Genomic DNA, 22,835 nt, shown 5'->3' with positions numbered 1-22,835 from the left:
CAGTACATGAAAATAAATACCCTTTCGAAAGAAAGCACATTCTAACAGTGTCATTGCTGACAACAGAGGGGCATTGCTGTTTTAAAGTGAGTTTTGGATTAGTTGTATTTCTTGTCAAGTGACATCAGATTTCAGTTACTTTCCATTAATTTAAAAAGAAAATGACTGATATCACCTTACTTGGAGAAACCCAGAGTGCTGTGCTTTCAAAAAGAGAAAGACGTGACTGATGGTGTTGTGCCACTAATGAATTAACTAGAAAACAGTATACTTGGGGAAAGAGCCAGTAATCAAAACACCAATGAAATTTGTTGCTAATCAGTAAGGTGCTAAGCCTTAAAGCCTTCAAAAATTAAACTTCAAGCAGGAATAATAAATCATTGCCATCTAAGGCTGGTACTTTTTTAAAGAAAGTTATCCAAAAGCCTGCTGTTTTTTTACAGAATGCCTTCCTGATGGTATAGCCCAGTTGTATTTTTCTCTCTTTATTTTCTATTGTAATTGAATGCTTTCTTTTCATTATTTACTTTATGCATTGTTTCCTGTTGGCAGCAGCAGGGCTGTTTCTTTATCTGCGGTACTGTATGATGTATCAGAAGGGCTGCAGAAAGTGGCTCACACCAGGGGTCTCAAATTCAGCTCCTGCAGGCCCTGTGTCTTCTGGCTTTTGTTCCAGTCTGAGTAGCAAATTAAACAATCTGATTATTTATTATGTTCATTTTCTTAGTCTTTTACAGTTGATTAAACATTCACTACATTAAAGACACCTACAAAACACCTCAGAGCCTGGTTGGAAATTATACCGCTAATTAAATAATTACACTAACTGTGTAAGTGAACAAGCTATAACAAAAACAAGACAGTAGACCTCCAGGAACCGAGTCTGACCTCTGGCTTTCACACTTCGAATACTAGACTACAGTTTAACTCTAGAAGAAATCATCACTGTCCTGGAATTTATTTATTTAAGGTCATCCTGTTAATTACTTGTTGTGTTCTATTTTGCTTCAGCATCTTGAATATACTGTATCTCTCTGGCTGCATTTTGCAGTCTTGACTTACAAACACAGTAAATCAAGCATGAATGCCCATGTACTGTATTTGAATGTGCTGCTAGAATATTAATGGGAGTTTATCTGGTATCTTAATTTAAGAAGAGTTTAAGAGTTTTAGTAAATATCACCAGAAGGACATAAAATTAACATACAGTACATATTAGAGGAAAGATGTTTTACACTACATGCCCTGAAAGAACCTCAGCAACTAATTAAATTCAATTTACTTTACATTGCTTCTCGGCATTTCATGTGTTTTTTAGAAAAAAAGAAATAAAATTTGGTTTTCTTCTTGATTTCAGCAACAATTGTTTATATTTTCAAAATGATTTCCATATTTATGCCCTTTGACACTGATGCTGCATCTATGACAAACCTCATGGATCATGGGAGGGTAGGAAAAATGAAACTCACACTGGTACAAACTTTGATGACCAAAATATTTCTAAAATTAAACTTAAAAAAGTATGAGTCATTATACAAATTTTAAAGACTGCGGGTTGCACAGCAACTGACGTCGTCTGAAAAAAGGGAAACTACTGTAAAAAATGTTCCTTCTGGTTCTGTAAGGTCAAATACATTATTTTGCTGCAGTTGATGATTGCAGGTGATGCTGAGCAGAGAAAAAGCCTGCAGTTATGTTACAGCACGTGTCACCAATTTATACAGTAGCTTTCATGTATTGTATTTGTAGAATTATTTGATGAAAAGCTAACCCCCACAAATAAGACAATATTCTGCTAATTTTCTATGTAAGGTCAAAGACTGCAATTTCATTTAGTTTCGTTTAATTTCCAGCAGCACCAAAGCATTATTTTCCTGAAGTTTACCTGTTTGCAGATATTGCTTTGCTGGAACGAAAAATGTGATCACTGAGATGCCTAACGTTTGGTACTGGTGTGTATAGTTTTCTAGGCTTGGACAACTGACTCATAAATTTAGGTAACCAAATAGAAAATGATGTGGTCTTGAAGATGATAACCTAATTAACAGCCAAGTATTTGGTGTGGAAAATGTTTGCACAGACTTAGAAAGCAACAAGATATAGCTCCATGAATTGTATGTGTATAAACTCTCCTGATTCCATTTGATCACTGAAGAACTTATTACTCATTATTTAATAATTATTTTCAGTGTATAAGGCAGCAAAACAATGAATTTCCTTAAGGGTGTGACACCATATGGAGAAAAGCCATCTTGAAACAGGAATATTTAGTCTGCATAGTATTGAGTTCCTTAAGCAGGAAATAAATAAGGATTAAAGCAGCCTGAGTGTGATTTTCATCGAGGCACAGAATATAAGGCTTGTAGTATTCCCATCTGGACCAAGCATTTATCAAAGAAAAGAATCTGTGGGATATGTGACGAATACAAAGTGTGCTTCTTTCTCATGAAGATTATCATTGATGTTTTTTCCTTACTTTACATAGCCAGCAGCTTTACACTTATTTTTGGAGCACACTTTACTAGGAGACAGTGAATGGAACCCACCTGATTCCATCAGGATTCCAGAAGTAAATTAATTATACAGATGAAAGGGTGCTACACAATGTGAAGTGACTTATTAACATGAGAACAATAGTGTGTTACACACCCAAAAATATGGTCATGTAACACAGTATTTTCATCAAAGACAAGGTTGTGATTTTTCCATGGTGCTTTGTGTGAATTTAGTAATAATAGAATTAAACATGTGTAGGTGATATAAGAGATTTGAATCCTATTATGAAAACGTCCACATTGGTTGGAATTTAACATAAAGCAAAACATTTTTCTCCTGAAAGCCGAAATCATGTTTCTTCTCTCATGCAAGTAAACGTTACTGATCATAAAATGAAGTGACAGTTAGCAAAAAGTCTGTCATACCAAGGAACCTGACAGTTCTGCGCACAAATGGGTTGAGGTAACAGCAGTCTCCAGTGACTATGGTCTTCTCACGGTTGTCAAAATCTTTTGTAGCATACTGAAGGAAAAACAGCACAGATTCTGTAATTGTTATCTAAAAAGAGAGAAAAGAGAGAAACTAAGTTAGAAATTAAGTTGCTCAGGAATAATGCAAATTAGTGATGATATTCAGTTCTCAACTCTGTTCTCAAATCCTCTGCATAAAGTATTGATTCCACGTGCATGTGACCTTCACTGCAAGAATTCGAGTGGCATCTGAGGAGCATATGCCTATGCTACTTTTGCAATGTTATACTGTCAGTAAAGCACATTTTTAGAACTTTAAAAATACATTGAAATTGATCATTCTGATTTGATGGGGGATTATTTAATAAATAAGAAGGTAAAATCAATTGTGATACTACTGAACTGCAGTATAAATCACACATTACACACTGAACAATATTTACAAATTCTAAAGTTAAAATGCAAACCATTTGTAATTGAATCAATATACAGTATAGCACTTTTCTATTTTAGTGTTACTGCATTGTCATACCCTAAATTACACAATACTGCTTTATATGTGACATGGTAAGTTGGAGATGTCAGACACTATACAAGAATATGAACTACTGATTTACAAAGCCTACTGTATATATTATTCATTTTCTTAACTATCATATGAGTCTGTTTATAATTCAGAATTAGCACAGATTAGAGGAAAGCTGTTGAGACATTCATCTTTACCATTTTCCTAAGTGCAAATAAGAACATACACACATTACAGAAATGTATGGTTGACAGATTGTCACTTCCTCATGTACTGAAGGTATTTAAAGTACATACATTGGGTAACTGTCATTGTAAATGACATCAGTAATGCAAAAATGTCATTTTGTCAAGCACAAATGCTATGAGCATTTGTTCCATGTGTCTTTTTTATCTTTAAACACTGTGGACATTTGATCTTGAAGATTCAGTCATCAGCCTCCTGGGGTATTAATAATAGTTATTCCATTTCAACATACCTTAAAAGCAGCCATCAGAAGCACTATAAAATGTAACAAGAATGTTTGAAAACAGCAATTTTAAAGTATGTTGTGCCACGTTCCTTACTTTTTGAATAAGTATTTAGCAATAAAATTGCCAGCTCTATACTGTATGTAATGCATCCCCGGCACAGTAATACAGGGGAATTTGCAGTCACAAATTATTTCACAGTACAAAATATTTGATTTGCTTACTGCTCAATATTTCAAAATGCTAACATAACAATTCAGTATTCAAAACATGTACTGTATAATTTATTAATGCAATGTTTGTCTTGCACCTTATCTAAGGTGTAAATGTAAAAATGTGTAAATTCAATATAACTTTGAAGAACAGTCAGATAGTTTGATATACATTTTTCTGAGCACTGAAGTGAAATCAGTTTCTCTCATGGTAGGTTTATGTGGTACTTTTATTTAAGCCTTTTATTGTGCTTTGAATTATATCAGGTTGTGACAATGATAATAAATCTCAGATTATGGGGAAAATACTTTAATACTATGAAACCAAAATTGTGCTTTTAAACTGAGTTATAAAATTTTTATTTGAGGACTTGAGATTTTTTTCAGTTTTGCACATCTTAGGCAGCAACAGCAAGCAGCAGTGCTGGGGCCATGGGTTCCATTCTAGACTTGGGGTGCTGTCTGTGTGGAGTTTGCATGTTCTCCCCGTGTTTGCATGGTTTTCCTGGTGCCCTGGTTTCCTCCCACAGTGCAAAAACATGCTGGTGAGTTAATTGGCTTCTGGCAAAATAGGCCCTAGTGCACGAGTCTGCGCCTGTGTGTCTGCCCAGTGATGGACATAACCTGCCTTAGACCCACCGCTTGCCGAGATAGGATCTGGGTCCCCCATGACCCTGAATTGGAAGAAGCAGTTAGAAAATAGACAGATGGATGGATCTATATGTCATATGTATACTGAAACAAAAGGAAATACAAATTTGACATCTTGATGATTCATTACTAGCAGATTACTCTGTTAATGATCATGAAATAGTATGCCTGTTGAAACGGTAGAAAACATACCCCTTTTTGCACTCCTTGTTACCACCTGAGTGTGATATGACAAAAAGATAACAGTATATGGGGGGTTATTATATACTGTATATATGCTTGTAAGTAAACGAGTGAACAGATAACCTATGCACACATAGAAAGCCAATAGATCTACCTGTTTTAATCATACTATAGTGAAAGGTAAGGAAAGGGAAAGGTTATTCAATCTATCTACCTTCAAAAGACTCCAGGACTGTTCTCAACAGACAGGAAGCTGCATATTGTATTGTACTATGTATTTTACTTGAACACACCTACTGTAAATGAACACTATCATTCCAGTACTGTAAGTGGATATACTGTAACAAGGCATTACACAGTACAAATGGCATGGGTAAAATAAGATCAGTGGATCCTTGGTCATCTCAACTTTATGAAGCACTTTTCCTTGATGAATCCTGTTGATAGCATTTATGTTATCAATAATTAATCAATAATGGAATATCAATAATTTGGCTTTTCTTGTTAAACTTGATATTTTATATCATTTTGTCCTGACATATTGCATATAACCTGAAACGATCTAACATCACCTACTTTACATGTTTATATTATATTTGTGAAGGTCCTAATACATACTGTATATTCTGTAATTCTACTTTTTATGCTTTCATAATGTATTATCATTAAATACACCTCATCAAAAAAATGAAAAGAAGAGTTAACTTTAAAAAGAATTTTCTAAAATCATGGTGTACAGTATATTTTTGAAATTCCAAAATATATTTACTGAGTTGAGTCATGTTACTTAACCTGAAGGCAAACACATGTGTAGTATGTAATGAGCAAAACTGAAAAGTCACTTTGTTTTTTTCCTTACAGTGTTTTAAGTGGGCTGACTACATCAAGCTCCTGGTCATGTCATGATAACTTAGCTAAAGGCAAACAGCTGCATATGAAAAGCAGTATACAAGCAATGGGAAAGGGCTGCTCTTTTAAAAAATTACATTTCTGCCATTCAGTGCTGTAACTAAACCTCTTCTGTCTATATTTTATCCTTGGCTGCATACAGTACATTATACATGTATGTGCACTAAGGACAAAACAGTCTCATAAGTCATACACTGTAAAGAAAAATGCACATTGTATGTAAAGAAATTAGTTTAAATAATTTACCTAGAATTATTATAAACATTCTGCTTCAACCCACTAAGTTCTAATTCAATATTTAGTCCAGGTAACATAGACCATAGATTTATATAAATATTATATATAATTTACAGTATATAACAATTGTTTGAGTTGCAGCCAAACCTTAAAACATCTTTTAGGATGTGCATCTAATAGGCTAGATTAAACCTCAAACTTCAGTATAGCCTTGAAGTACTCAGAAAATCCCTTAGTATCTTCTTGCATTTTAAGCAATTCATGACTTCCTGAAGATGAAATGCTAAAAGCTTTAAATTAGTTCAGCTCTCTGTAACTCGGAACATTTGATGGTGCAAAATATTTTATTGGAATTTTCCCATTAGTCACCTTTTGGGATTTGACAGACTGGCACACTTTACAATTCATGCATGATGATGAGATTATAATTTATCCCTGAAACATGGATTTGTCTTTCTCATTGTATGATTTCAACAGAGATGGAAAAACAAGGAATAGTGTGTTTTGAAATGGACAATAATGTCTGTTAATGATTGTAAGGGTTTAATGCAATCAATTAGATATTCAACAGCAGCAACAATACAAACACTGACATTATGGTTTATCAGAGGATGTACAGTATTTGCCTCAAAAATAGAGAGGAATGCCATCTTTCAAAGATAAATACTGTATGTTTAAAATGTAAAATCCTGAAAGGAAATTCTTAAAGAGGTCAATTCCACTCAAGCATTGCCAAACACACAACTTGTTTAATGCAAAATAAAAAACTCAAAAGCATAATAAGAATAGTACTGTAAGGCAAGCTACAACCCTTTACAGGAAGTGAGATAAAAAAAACATGCAGATAACTAACAAAGATTATGTGTGGTTTTGTGTAGAAATTAAAATTAAAACAAAGGGAATAAAGAGATGTTTTTGTAATGGAGCTTTATCCAGTGTATGGCATGCCCATTTAATACTTCTAACATTAAAAATAATCTATATTCAATAATCAGTAAAGTTACTTACAGTATGTTCAGTATACAGCAGCAGTGCCACCTCCTACCCTGACTGCAGCACACCTCTGAAGCCAAGCAAGACTAGAACTATTCAGTACTGGGCTGGAAGACCTCAAAAGAAAACCAGGTTGTTGGATGGTAATACTAGTGGACTGGTAGATAGTGCTTTTCCCTCTGGACCAATAGTTCTAGACTAATTCCCCAGAATTGTACTGTGCTGTAGGAGATAGAAGATATTAAACCAAGGTCCTTACATCTTTGTCATTAACGATCCCGTGTGAGGTGGGAGTGCTCATTGACATGTACTCAGCTACATTTTTTAAATGTGTATATTTCTTAGATCCATTCTAAACAATGAATGTGCCGCATATGGGTATTATACCTCAGAGAGCTTTCTTTGCAAAGCATAATGCATGTCAGTGTAGACATAATGTACGTATGTCTCCCTAGGCACTTAAACGGTTATTATCTGTGCTGTCCTATCAGTAACAAGAGGAATGTAGTTTTACTTTTAGTTAGCTTTTTTTGTCCTTCCAGTAATCACATTTCTTATATTTAAATGTATCACATCTCAGCTAAACGATAATTCTCAGCTCCTTTTTTTACAGTTATAGTACTACATCAGGCTTCTTCCATCTCCAGATCAGTCTGAACAAGCCTAAGGCTTCATTCTGACAAACAAAAGGCAAATCTGGATGGAAATAAATTAGGACATTTCAGAGACCAAAATTTTCTAAACAGCTCATTTGTAATTGATTTATGTCCTTGTTTTCACAAAGTGGACACTATATACTGTACTGTAGCATTTTTTACACAGAGGTTTTAACTCACAGGTTGTCATTTTACTTCCTATATTGGATTCTAAAGATGCATGACCCTTGTAATGGCATTAGGGTCCATACCATTATAGTAGCTTTTACTAATGAACACTGTTACATCCATTGTGAAAAAAAAAAGTTGATATGGCATGCATTCATATCAGAAAAGAGTGGGTTATTAAAGCCTCTAGGATTCATGTAGAGCCTGGAAAGACACAGTTTGACATATTTCTCTATTTTCTTCAATTGTTTAAGCATTTTTGTCAGTGAGACAATTAAATTGGAAAGTCCACCCATCCATTTTCAGTCTTCAATTCCTGTTAAAGAGCAGGCAAAATTGTATCCATCAACAGATGAATTTATAAAAATCATTCAATACAGAAAAACTCATATACGGTAAATCATATACAGTACGCAATGTCTTATAAAGTTTTAGCTAGATATGCATATACAATAAAGATATTCTGTTTGAAGAGTGTAGCATGTGATACTTGAACATGATTGCCCTAGTCAAAAGACGGATATATAGTCTATATCTGGAACTTAGCTTGTTTGACTGTGCTGGTGCAGCTGGCTGTGATTGATTTCCCCACATCAGTGAATTAATTTGCTTTGGTTATCCAAAAGGAGCAGATGGGTGTAACACTTTTTGTGCAGTCCTGTAATGAACAGACTGCATTTTGATTTGTTCAATTGAATAAATAGAAATGCGAACACTGCATTTTGAACAAACAGGCAATAAATAGAAGGCAATATGGTTCTTTTAATTTGCTCAAAAGTGGGAAACAGGAAGTCTCTGACTTCTTTTCAACTAAATGGAGTTTAGAACAGAAGGCTGGGTGGAGATCCAACCCTAACCTCAACCACCTCCTACTTACGATAAAGGTGTATTCCACGCTGAAAAGAGAAGAAAAGAAACACAATATTTCAGCTGTGGAGCTTTGTCTGGATATCACAGCTGAACCATTGTTGCTTTTTTTCTCTTTTCAGCATGGAATAAACCTTTATGTGTTCCTTTGCAGCCTACGCATGCTGACGCAGCTCCCTACTTGAACTTATACAATAAGTATCCTGCTTCTTGCTTGTTCACTTCATTTTCATATCTCTCCCTGCACCCCATCTTTGTTCTGGTAGCAGCTCCCTGGCTCACTCCACATTAAAGGGGTGGGGGTGTTCCGAAAGCCCTGTCCTTACAGACAGGGTGTCTTTCTCCTCAGCCAGGTCAGTTACACCAAAAATGCTCACTGTTTGAATCCCATCTTTCCTTTGCCTTAGTTAGGCTTTGAATGCAAACGCAGCAAGATATTGTGCTCAAAAAGAATTAAACGAAGTAAAACAGAAATGCAGGTTTGTTTTGTGAAACGGACAGCACTTCTAATCTAATTTTACTTTGGTTGTAAGAAGCAAATATATTTTATGCATTTGTGCATTGTACTTTGTTATAATAATGTTTAAGGAGAAAGCACTACAGAACAGGGGCAGTATGGTGATGTGGATTTGATTCCATTCAAAGAAGGTGTGAGTATGTTAACCTGAAAACATAAATGTTTTTGCCAGGTTTTCCTGTGTCCTCTTAACCTCCCAAGACAAGTCAGTTAGGTACTACTGTCCCTAAATTGTCCCTGAGTGTGTGTGCCCTTCAATATACTGCCATCTTATCCATAGTTCAATCCCACATTAAGCTCTATACTCTATACTTCCAGGTCAGGCTCTGGGTTATCACAACCTTTACCAGGAACATACTTTGTCAATAGATAGATATATACTTTTTTTAAAATCAGATTTTTCTTTAATACAGCTTTACAAACAAGATGTTCAAACCTATTTTAATATATACTTTCAGATAGTTTATAGTATTTTTTGGTAACAGTATTTTCTAACCCAAAGACATGCTTTTTACATGAATTTACAAATCCTGTTTTATTCTATTTTAAACCAGACAATTACCTAGTAATTGTTCAAATAGTATATTATATTGCAGAATTAAAATGCATTCGCTTTTTTTGCCTTTTCTTAAAATGATCTCTTAAGGGTTTGTAAATTTTCTTTTTTTGTCTCTCTAATTTTCTTCTTCATTATTTCAACTCAACAAAACATCCCAAATGCATGTTTTAAATTCGTTCTGTACACTCTATTATTTATACTTTACAAAAGGAAACATGGACTAATGACTGAGGAATTAGCATACAGTACATATAAGAAAAGCACCAGGATCTCCTTCAGATCCTCAAGCTTCTCATGATTAGCAAGAGACACATGAGTTTGTGCTATTTATGGACACTGCACTGGAAATACATCAAAGGTTTAAGAGTCATCAGTGCTAGTAAGCTTGCTAGTCTTTCACTAATAAAAGGATTTGTGGCCTTGCCCACAATAAACGTCAAATAAAATCTGATAAGGTGCAGTGTTGGCAACAAACACATCTTTTTTATCCTTTTAATGTCATTCTCTTAACAAACCACATATTCAGTGGAAGTCAAATGAGCCTCACTTCCAATGCATCAGTGATTCATCAAAGACAATAGCTTCTTAACTTCATATTGTGCTGGCAGAACAATACATAAACGAGCTATGTTAATCATTATTAACTTAATTAAAAGCATTCAAATCAAAGTGCCTGTAAATGATTCATAATATTGGACGGAAAATGTGTGTAAATAAAAGCTGAGTGGCAGAATGAACTCACATTTCCTCTTAATAGTGATAAACACTGGTTAAATCAAAATAACAGATGAGGATTATTGGTGTTTAGTTATTTATTTAGTTAGAGAATAATCCTAAGTAAATATTTCCATGGACGTTTAATAGTTCTTGATAATAAATCAGGTATTACTTTAGCTATGCATTTTTGCTGGATCACCCAGCAAGTATTGTACATTTCTTTAACTGCATTTATATTTCTACTACAAAGCTAATCACTATGATGCTAACAAAGGCAAAATAAATTGCAACTCAAGTATGAAAAGGATGCTAACTCAACATTGAGGGTCTGAGCACTGCTGGGAGTTCAGCAAAAGTGACATTTATGACATATATGTTAGCCACATCTTCCACAATAAAATCTGTTAAAAATGGATTTGTGACTTCACTAGTTTTTCAGTGTTGTGGCGTTACTTTTTTTTATGTTCAAGGACATCATACAATTTTCTCAATGTATAAAACTTCATAGAAACACAACAGTCTGAAAAACACAGGGATTTACAGTTTTGTTGAGACAATTTGCAGAACAAAACTTTGTTACTGTGTATTCAAAGAAAATATATTGATGTGACACCTGAAGAAGGCTCCACGGCCGAAACGTTGTGTTTTCTCTCTTCTTTTTTTCAGCATGGAATAAACCTATTACCTGTTCCTATATACTGATGTGAACAGCCTTGCAGAATATTATGTAAGCATTGTGATACTCTCAGAGTAAGTAACTATGGGCAACTTCTGATTGGCCTCTACATACGTACATAACCTATTACTGTATACTCTTATGCTATAGGAATCATTGTGTTGTTGAGGACAGGTTGTGGTTAAACACAAAGACAAATCACCTACACAGAACAGTTCTTAAAACGTCACAAAGATCATAACACTTGGTAAGCTACCCAGCATTATTGACTCATGTGAGCTAGGTTTACAATCCCTAAAACAAACTCAACGATTTAGTGCATCTGGGCCATAGCCTCCAAATAAACTGTGCATCAATACTGTTGAATACTTTTTATTTTGTCTGTTTCTCCTTACAGTAATAAAACAAGGCAAATTCAGGAAGAGGAAGAGGAAACAATCTAAGATTTAAAAGAATTTCCATACATTTAAATCAGTTGCCACAAAACAAAATACAGTAATAAGACCTAGGACGTAATATACTAGTTGCACTAGTATATGACTTTGATATGATATATTTTAAATCATTCTAAATCCTGCTACTCTACCCTGAAAAAGTACTACCTAATACCAAGATTAAAGGCTTCAATCTATTTTCCTTTAGGCTACCACAGTCAGTGATTATATAATCTTTTCATGTACTAATAATAACCTCTTCCAGAATTCTAACTGATTGTATTCTGCTTGTCCCCCCTTCCACTATTTTCATTAATTCCTTTTGCAGGACGCTGCTCATTTTACACTGCCAGAAGTATTAACAGTTATCAGTGACTAATAACAGAATGGGGAGGACTAAGAAGTGATACACTCTTACTGTATCAGCAATTTATCCCTATTTGAAATCTTTCATTTAAAAATGTGTTATACTGTAGCTAGGTAACTCCCACAAGTCATTATCTTTTGCTTAAGATGTGATTACAAATTATCCGTGGTTGCAAAAATTAGCAGTGTGAATCAAGACTGTCAACTTTTATTTTGTGTGTGTTGTCTAATCCTTAACACAACATTGAGTCAACAAATATGACAGTGAGGAATAAGTAAGTACTGTAGTTGCAAGTAACAAAAATATATACTTGGAAGCCGTTGAATATCATATGTTTTCAGCAAAACCTTCATATCATAACTTTTTCAGCAAATGTCTGCATTCCATTTAGATTCAGGGAACCGTGATAAGAGTATATCTTGGAATTCCAAATTAATGTAGAGTTTCCAGATTGTTGGTAGACCCTCACTTGCAATGTATCTGTGATTCATCAAAGACATTCATGATTAATTATATACTTTCTAATGAATCAAAGGTGTCCAAGGGAGTTGTTTAGATCTGCTTACTACAGAGGACAAGTATGAATACTAAACCCAGACATTGAGCAAAATAACTACCGCAGGCAAATTTCATTTTTAAGGCAACTGTTGTTAGAGGTATATTTTTCATAAAATGCCCTTACAGAATTAACAGTACTGTATATCATGCAATTTAAATTAGTTCAGATATGAATACCATATTTTCCTGGGAAATGACATTATCTTTATCATTGTTGTTGTTATTACACACTGTATGTTTGCATAAGAGATGGCTTCTCATTCATACAGTACATAATTAGTTGTAGCAGTAATAGTATTTTTAGCAATTACTGTACACTGTAATAATTCCTTGTATTTTACAGTGTTCTTTATAACTTCTCACAAAGCGCTTTACATATATTATGGGAGGCACCTAATCTGCAACTGAAGTGCAGCACCAATCTGGGAGACAGCACATCATCAGGTGGAGAAGTGAATTGAGAGGAAGCTTTAGGTAACAAGACTATACAAGATCAGAGTGTAGACTGGGGTTTTACAAGGATTTCCAAGGATTTGTTTCAGTGCCAGTGTACACAATGTGGGGCATTACAGGGTAAAACAAAAGAAACATCCATCCATCCATTTTCAAACTGCATTTTCCAGTTCTTTCCAGTTTGTCAGGGAACCAGTACAGGCACAAGGGAGGATACACTCTGGATAGGATGCCAGTCCATCACAGGGCAGACAGACACTCATAGTCACTTCAACCAGGGCCAGTTTTCCCACAAGTCCATTGACCTACCAGTAGGTTTTTGGACTGTGGGAGGAAACTGAAGCACCTGGAGAACTCTCGCATGAACACAGGGAGAACCCCAGGTCCAGAAATAAACCCAGGACCCCAGTTCTGTGAGGCACCAAAGCTAACCACTGAACCACAATGCTCAACCAGGCCTGTATTTCGCTTATACGGTTTGATAGAATCAAGATGTCTTACATAGGATCAGACAAGATAGAGATGTACTGTAAAGCAGGATGTCGTTACAGTAAAAATGAAACCTTTTTGCCAAATGTCTAATCAGAGTAAATAGATTAAAAACAATAGGACAGAGCTTTAAGGGACACCTGAAGAGAGTGGGACAATTTTGACCTTAATTCTTAATGGCAACAAATTTTCCCCAGTTTGACAAATAAAACTAAATGCACTTTAATACCAGTTCCCAGTCACAAACTGCATGTCCAGAATTCCTGGGTTAACACCCCTTCTTATGAACAGTGCCACAAGACCTTTAAAGGCCAAGGAGTTGGGGTTTTGTCACATCTGCGTCTATTTTGCACCATGTGATCATAATCTGTTTGCATTGGCTTCTGCATTATTGATATAAATAGGCCTCTGGGTGCCGTGTTTTCATCTGCTATTAATTTCACAACTGGATTAACAAAACCTGACGTGGAATTGTTTGACATACTGTAGGAAGGTAAAGTCCAATAAGCAGTGTAGATATCACAGTGTGCCATCCAATTTTGAAGGACAAGAAACTTCACTGTACAGTACATTTCACTGTTTAGGTAGAGTAAACCAAAAGCTATGAAAAACAAGATACTGGGTTAAGATAAATGTACCGAATCCTTTGGATAACAATAGTTATATTAGAATAGTAATATTACTGTGGTAAATTAGGTGGAGTCTAACCATATGTCGTTAATGTGCAATTACCAATTAGTAAATGTGGAAGCGTTAAGGCTGGTCCCCTGATCTATTAGGGCTGAAAGCAGACACTATAGTAACAGAAATATACATCTTATTAATGTTGGAAAAACATTTTTAACTAACTACTTTTAAACCAGCCACCAATTCAAGGAGTCAAAAATGTCATCGTGCTTCAGGTACAGTATCTTTGTTGTCGTTTCTTTATAAAAAAAAAAACGACACCACAATAAAAAAGCTGAAAAAATCCCATGGTGAATTTACAGCGTTGCATAGTTTGATTAAGAAATTTCCTGTTTTGCTCTCCAATTTTCTGTTGTACACACAAACATGGAACACATAAACAACAAGCACAAATTCTGCACTGATTCACATTGAAGTTTCCACTGTTACTTCATGTATTGCTAATAAGGCTGGCAGATTTTGATTTCTGGTTGTTGCCATGACTAATCATTTAACCTCCCTATAAACAACCCCTTTTGCGAAAATAAGTAATTGTTTTTTTACAGCTGTAACCGTTTGTAGCACCAACAAGAACCATTTTAAAGAGCTACTTTATCTAAAGTGGCCATTTACTATCCAATAACGATTGATCTTCTTTACTTCAGCCCTCAAGGTGTGCACTCCTCTGTTTCATGGGTTAAGTTAAATAATTATCTATTTAAGAATGCCTGTGACTCGTTAACGATGATGGATGGGATTACTTATGCAATTATTTAAATTATGTAAATTAAAGTAAAAGTGTATCTAAAACCCTTACATTTTTCTTTTTCACTTCTGTGGTTTAATCAATCATTGTTTCCAAGCAAAACCCCCATTGTTTAGACAAATATCTACTGCTTCTACACAGCCAGCAATGATAATAAAAGACAAGATGGCACACATCAGGACCCAATTCAGTGTTCAAGAGACAAGAGGAGACACGGTACTAGCTCTTTTTGTACCTTGCTCAATTACAAATCAATTGCAAAAAGTCAATGTCAGCCAAACACCAGTCCCTTGTGATCCTTGTCACAATAAATAAACTTTCAGTCTATACAAAACCTTTCAATGCTTTCAAAAAGAAGTACATGTACAAAATAGGCCATACAAAATAGGCCATACATAAAGGGAAGCCATTAAAAAATCAATTGAATTTAAAAAATCACTTCAACAGCATGAACTATAATACTTGTAATATGTAGCCCACAACAATTCTAACTCAAATGAGTTTTAAAAGAGTGAATATGAGATGTGAAAAGTGAGAAATGTATGAAGTAATGTATAACATAAAGACATAAGTGGTATTCTTACTGTTACTGTTTTTCTCCATCAAAGACTTCAGTATAACAATTATCTCTTTCACCTGGCCTTTTATTGCATACAATAAAAGTGTACTACAGATGGAATTCTGTGTGTGTGGGTTGCAGTATGTGGGTGTCTTTGCAGACTGTTATTATATGGTTGTATTTTTAGACCCTGCAATTAGATGCTGTGCTATGCATATTGAGTATATCAGTATGTTAGATCTTTAACATTTCCTTCATACTTAGGTACCTTGGGTCACAGGAACTGTCATAAATAATTTGTTTATTTTACTTTAGCAATTAATGCTGACAGCCACATTTAAACAGCCTGTTGTACCTATATTTTTAACATCACATTATACATGTTCATGGTGTGGCATAGTATAATACAGACTGCTTAAGATCACATCCGAATTAAAGGCTTCACTGTTCATCCTTTACGTTAAGGGTGGTTCAAAGAGATTTTTATGATCATTTAGAATATCCATTCCCATTCTGTTTTGTTAACTCTTCTCAGTTCATGAAAAAACAAGCTGTTTTCTAATGTTTCTTTTCGTACACGCTTGTGTAGAATAGACTAAGAATAGAAAGAGATGACAAAACTTAAAACGTAAGTGGGGAATGCACTGATAAAAGCTTTATGCTGTATACAACATTTCTTGTTTCTATCTACTAATTGTTGTAGGCAGCAATTGTGGCAGCAACCACAACCATTTCCACCCTACAGACAGGCATCTCCGGCAGACCTTTTAAATGTGTGCATTCAACCTTTTCAAGTTGTGTACTTTCAATAGTCAATGGTTTGACTTAAGTAATTAAAATGCTTTTGCATTTCACTGTGTCACAGGTTCCATTAGGAAAATGAAAACTAACAATATCATATGTTTTCTGCAATACTGACAACATTAATTGTGATGGAGGCTGCAAATGAATTATTTCCCCAATTTCTATAAAGCATTATTTAAATTAATATTTTACAATAATTAGACCGATATCAGTTCAATATAATCAGATTAATAACAATGATTTGAAAACAAATTCAACTTGGTTTCTTTTGAATAACTGCAGGTGCTGCTAAATATTAAAAGAAATTAGCCAGACTCAAACGTGTTATGAGATATTATTTTAATTTTGTTAAATATCTTAACGCTGTGGCTTGCGTGTTTCAGTGAGAAGCCAAACATGAATGAATAAAACATGAATACAGAACGATGCTGTAGAACTCAGCCTCTTTATCTTATAAACCGGTATCAGAGTATACAGTATATAGTATACTTAGGCTAAAGAATTTTGTATATGATTGTAAATACGACTAAGCAGTTTAAAGAAAGTCAAAATCTGGATTTGGATTGTTTCCAAAAGAAAATCCCGGGAATTTCAATATACAGTATGCTCTTGAGATATTTCTACAGAAAAAGCAGAGAGAAACATCCTCTCTCGACTACTTCGTTTTAACTGAGGCATCTTCTAGAGCACACACTTTTGTGGAAATCAGTACCTTTCGTTATTTCTTTTACTGAGTTTGTTGTGTCCAAATCGAAAGGATTTCAATTTACTGCATAACAATCGCGTACTACAATTACAGTATATTGACTGCAGAGCAAAGTATCTAGTACAACATGTTAAAAAGGCCGATTACATCACATTTAATCGTTAAACCTTTTAAATCATAATTCATCATGATAAACAAAACTTAACAATGAATTCACATCCTGTCAACTCTTGATTGGTGAATTGCATATCTTTTCCTTGTCGACTGGCATTCATTGCTACGGAACGAACCCGTAAACCACTGTTGATAATTGAGGACTTGGCTATTGATCGTTATCCCCAAGGACAGCGAATACAGTTCACAGTGTATAAAAGAGGAGAGAGGTAACTTACAACAAGAGTAGGGACTCCCGCGACCACTGCATACAGCAGAGCTGGAGGGATGGCACTTGTATCCTCCGGTCCAAGATAGGGCTTCGTGTACGAGCTGTCAAAGCAGAAAAATCCTTGCACATGCACGTTGAAAGTGTCGGTGTACTCGAAGTAATATGCCAGCATGACAGTTCCTGCCATTATCACCAGCTGAAAATAAAGCATGATCGTGAAAGACAAAGGAAAGAACATTTAACAACAGGATCCAGTGTCATAAAAACACCACTATCTGTCTCCCTCTCCCTCCTAATGCAACCCGGTCATAGCTCCCTCCAGCTCTGTGTTTCTCCTACATTCACAGCTCATTAGAAGGGCTAATCCATAAAACATTGAATGATCCGCAAAAAAATGCGCCCTCTTTCCACCGTCACTGTTTAAGGGCTGTGGATGTACTGAGCAGAGACCGAAATTAACAGAAAACGGTCGTGTCGGTTCGCGTCTACGAGGTTCAAGCAGTCACCTACAGTACTACTTGCTTTAAGCTCGGAATGATTGACACAGCGCTGAGCTCCATCCCCTAAACAGTTTTGCTCACCTCTGAGCAACTTGTCAGACCATTAGGCTTGTTCCTCAATAAGCTACAGTAAATCAATCACTGATTTCGGCTCAAGGGTGCTGATGTCGTTATTGTAAACTATGTGATTTGTTTTGTCATTACAGTATATGGCGTAAGATGCTGTTTGCACTGCAGTGTGTACCGCTTGGGACAATTTAAAATGACATCTACAGAACAACTTCACTGAAAATCATCCAGAATTGTATCACTGTATCACTAAAAATCAAATGGAAATGATTTTTGTGGTTCTGGCTTTAATACATGAATGTGTACAGAAAAGGATGAATTGCTGTGTACAAAATAATTGAAAAAAAATACATTTCTAGTAAACTACATTTGTAGTTTACAGTAAATTACTACAAAATCCTTTTTTCTTATGAACAACAGTTCTACTTTAATTGTCTGTACATTACAGCCCATCAAAATCGAGTTTGCACATCAGTATTAGGGAGGTATGGCTATCACAAGTGCATGTTTGCATGTCCACATGCTTAGGCTTTAAAACAATCATCAGTGACTCTTACATCACTTTAAAATTATTTTAATTTGTTTAACAGATAGAGGAATCTTATGTTTCAGTAGTCCATTAGATGTCTGATTTCTTAAATACCACAGAAGTGAAGCAGCCCTCTGAAACACAGGATAAATTAAAAATCAAACGTCTACTGGTGTATCAATACCATACATACATTAATGCAGTTGGGTCTGAGGTTTATTTATTATCAATATATTTTTAGAATAAGCAAGTAATTCTAGAACCCAGTAAACAAGGACTTGACTGTGTGAGGTGGAAAGGATTAGACTGGCGAGAAAGTGCTCTGATTCAGTAATGATCTGAGAATGAGCCCCGCAAGCAGCTCAGAAGTTATCAGCTTTGTCACATTCATCTTGTTTTCAGTGTGTTGGCGTCAAGGGAACAACAACAAATTTCAAGAGGCTTTGCCACATCGCCCATTCCTTTGTTTTAATTGAAAGAGTGTCAGGCTAGGACCCAGATTAGATCAATATTTCAAAAGATCCTCTACTCATGCATTACAAACAGTCCTGGCTATAGTGAGAGCCCAGTCCCCCTCTCTGCTAAATTGATATGGGGACCCCACAAAATGCAAATGAAACCATTAAATTTCAGATTTAAGTAACCTAACCTGTAACAACTGAGGCTATAATGACTTCCAAGAAAGAGGAAATGTTCAGAAAGGTCAGAAAACCTTGGAGAGTTCTACCCCACTTAGCCAACAAAAAATGACTGATGGGTATTTTACCTTACTGTGATTGGGACATTTGTGGGGACACCACCATGTGATATTGTAATGTACTGTATGTTGGGCAACAAAATCTAAAGCTAAATTTACGAGAACATTTGACGGATGGTTTAATGTCAGGTAGAAGGAAGAAACATCTAACAAACATCCCAAACAAGTGATTTTTTTATAATCTGTGGGTGTACCAAAAGTCTGCTGCAATCTGTGACTAAATAGATTTAGCTTCCACTGAAGTGGAGTTACAGGTGTCATCAGGTACAGCTTGTATTGAGCTCACACACTAAAGTAACAAATGAATTGTACAACAGGAGTAAATACGTGTCGTATTTTGGTTTTGGCTAGACTGAAGTTCTTCCTTCTGAGCAAAGAGCTGATAAATGAGGTACTATTCATGAGAGATTACATGTCAGTTGGATTTATTGAACATTATGCTTGTTTACTACATTCTTCAGACCTAGTTACTAGAGCACCGAGGAGCACTGTAATAATTCCGAAGTATTTCAAAACTCTATAATTTGTTCATTTTGACCTAAATCCATAATAAATTAAATTACTTGTTCTTCATTCAAACATATATTCATAGTCCTCCAAAGTACAATAAGCTATAGCTGTTCGTCACAAATCCACCACCCAATTTAAATAATTTGATGTGGATAGGAGGATACCTAAATGCACCAATGTGAGAAAGATAGGGAGACACACACTTCGAGCATTTCAAAAAGAGACAATAATAATAACTAGGTCACAAGTACTTCCCAAAATATGTTTTAAGTCTCCAACTGCATGGTATTTAGAGGGTTTTCATAAAATGTGCCACTTCCAACTTGTTGAACCATAAGTTAATCAAATACATTCTGCTGCATAAATCAGTCTTTAGAAATAATTTTGTTAATGCTTTCTTTTGCCTCTTTAGAAAATGGTGCTGTTTTGCATGGCAGAGTATGCTGTTCTAGTTGTGTTACAATTCATTTTCTTCCAGTTCTTTTAAAAGCATCTTGAAAATGCAACTTTTCTTTCTAGATTTTTGAGTCTTTCATTAAAAGTTTTTTTAAAATAAAATAATGCCTGTTTAAATGCTCTACTTTAATCAAGGAAATGTTTCTTTGTGAGTAGAAAGCCTCAACTGAATATCACATCTGATTTTCATACACAGTGTTCTAAATATCATAAGGTATAGACCAGGTGCCAAGGTATTGTAAATTTCACAAACCATAAATGTAAGAAAACCAAGGCGGAAATAACATTTTCAGGTAAATTATTTTCTAAAAATGCTGAAGCACTGCGCAAAATCAGAAAGCAGACAGGACCTGGTAGTATTTCTAAACCCCAAAAAACTGCAATCACAAGTAATACTTGGATTTTAATTCGTGGCAAACTGTTATTTTATTTAAGATTTATGGAGAAGAAAAGCAAATACTCCACATCAATTTGGAAGGTAGGCTTTTATTTATTTTAAAACATCTGTTTTGTGGAAACAAGAAGGATCTCCATTGTAACTGTTGAATTGTGCTCCTCCTGCCCTTTAACCTTAACAATCAGAGTCACATCAGGACGGTTCTGTAGGAAAGGTTGCACAGGAGGCCCCAGGACTTGTTCGAAATACAGTAACACCAGGTTGCCATCAGTGACTGCACATCCAGATCTGCAGCAACAGGCATTCCTGAACTGTTTATCACACTTAGACCTGCCCATTTAGCTTGGTGAGTTGACTCATGGTCTCCCAGGCCATCATTGACAGAATGTGCTTGGTTGTAATGTCTTGGCAGATTAGAAGCAACTGAGAACACCCTAGATGACAAATGACAGTGCAATTTGGTCCCGCTTCAAAAATACCAATGGAAAAAAAGCGTTGTTCTGTTAATATGTGGGGCATATTAGTTAATTTCTGTGTTAGTGTTGAATTTACCCTAAATCCGGCATTCAACAGGTTAAAGTACCTCATCCTCTGTGCCCAGTCAGCTCTCTAACTAAAGTGATTTAGTAATTATCCAAAAACCAAAGCTACTCACAACAATCACAAGAGTAGCACATTCAGTTACAGTAGTTAATAGTGATCCAAAAATATTTAAATCCTAAGGCTACATACTTTAATTTTCTAAAAACGTTCACGTATATGATATGATATGTTTCTTTTGCTGCTTAATATAAATACATAAGTAAAACAAATAATGCAAAATAAAATATGTTACTGTATAGAGTAGTTATTTTTGATAGTTTGTGTTAATGTATAACAGAATATACAAGGTGACCATTATAAAAATTGATGTACACTTAAGGAAACCTCTATTGTTATCTTTTTGTCATTCATCTGACAAGTCCCAGTGCTCATTCTTTTTTTTCAGGAGTATATTATACACTTAACCTATTATATATGCGAAAAAGTTTGTGAAGGAGTTTTACAACAGCATCTAAACTACAGTACATCCCCCTGTGTTTTGATAAGATCCTAATTAAAATTCACAATTTTGATATAATCACATAGGATTTCTAGCAGTAATTAAAAGAGCTGTGTCACTTCAAACCAGCTCTAATCAGGTATAATAGCTCATTCGAATGGGTATGTAAAGGGAGAACGGCAGAACAGTAATTCAATTCACAGAGTATTAAACACAACTAAAAACAAACTTTTAACATGATTTACTGTTGCCTTTGTGACCTGGTATCACAAACTGGGTCTGTTAAAATTGCTCTACTATATGCCTCAGTGAAAATACAATCAGCATAACATTTGCTATATTCTTTCATTTTAGTTTTGATTTTGATTACTCTTTGTTTTAGAAAGTAGGTTATGGATGTCAGGTTTAATTAAACTTTTTATTTTATTTTATTTTTATTAACGGTAATCAAAATTACCCTCTGATAAGCCAACTTCTCTTCCACCCTATGTCTCTGTCCCAGTCCTAAGGCTGTACTTTATTTAGGCATTAAAATCTTCCCTAATTTCTAGCAAATTTGTAAAGAGAATATGCTCAAATGTCTGAATAAAATGAAAGCAGATTTGACTAGATGGTCTTCTGCAGAGGCTACAGTATTTGGTAAGATCTCCATTCTAAAAATTGAACAATCTGCCTTGCATTTATTTCTTATTTTCAATTGTCCTCATTTCACGCCCACCACTATACCAAGTACAGCGTATCACCACGATACCAAGCAATCTAATTATTTAATCTGAAGGGGTTAGTGGCCAGGAGCTCAGTTGATAACTGAACAGCACCTCAAAGCTTCCACCCCAACAGGACTAAACCAAGTCATCATGTTTAAGTGGGTTTTATTAAAACATAGTCAGCTACAGACAACATTCCCCAACTCCATATCATCTCGACATTGACATTAAAATCCCATCTACAGTCCTGTCATTAAATGCTGAAAAGGCTTCTGATCACACAAAATGGGGATGGTTGGTATTAGTAGGTCTAGGGACTGAGTTCGATAAATTGCTCAAGACTTTATATGCAAACTACTCAGTGATGATGCTGT

The 22,835-nt window shown here is 35.1% G+C and overlaps 1 protein-coding gene across 1 annotated transcript in view; it reads right to left on the bottom strand.

The window, feature by feature from the left end:
• The window catches only part of LOC148823473 (phospholipid phosphatase-related protein type 5-like), a 36,565-nt gene extending 18,540 nt beyond the window's left edge, over positions 1-18,025 (bottom strand). Inside the window, exons 1-2 of the mRNA XM_088927634.1 lie at positions 17,502-18,025; positions 2,922-3,054 (exon numbers count right to left, since the gene is read on the bottom strand). Of these exons, the coding sequence (XP_088783760.1) occupies positions 2,922-3,054; positions 17,502-17,732 (364 nt within the window). The 5' untranslated portion in view covers positions 17,733-18,025. The remainder of the gene's footprint in view (positions 1-2,921; positions 3,055-17,501) is intronic.
• Positions 18,026-22,835: the final 4,810 nt, after the last annotated feature.

Source organism: Atractosteus spatula, chromosome 11 (genome assembly GCF_055471065.1).
Source record: "Atractosteus spatula isolate fAtrSpa1 chromosome 11, fAtrSpa1.hap1, whole genome shotgun sequence".
NCBI lineage: Eukaryota > Metazoa > Chordata > Actinopteri > Semionotiformes > Lepisosteidae > Atractosteus > Atractosteus spatula.
This window is presented reverse-complemented; position numbering and strand designations above follow the sequence as displayed.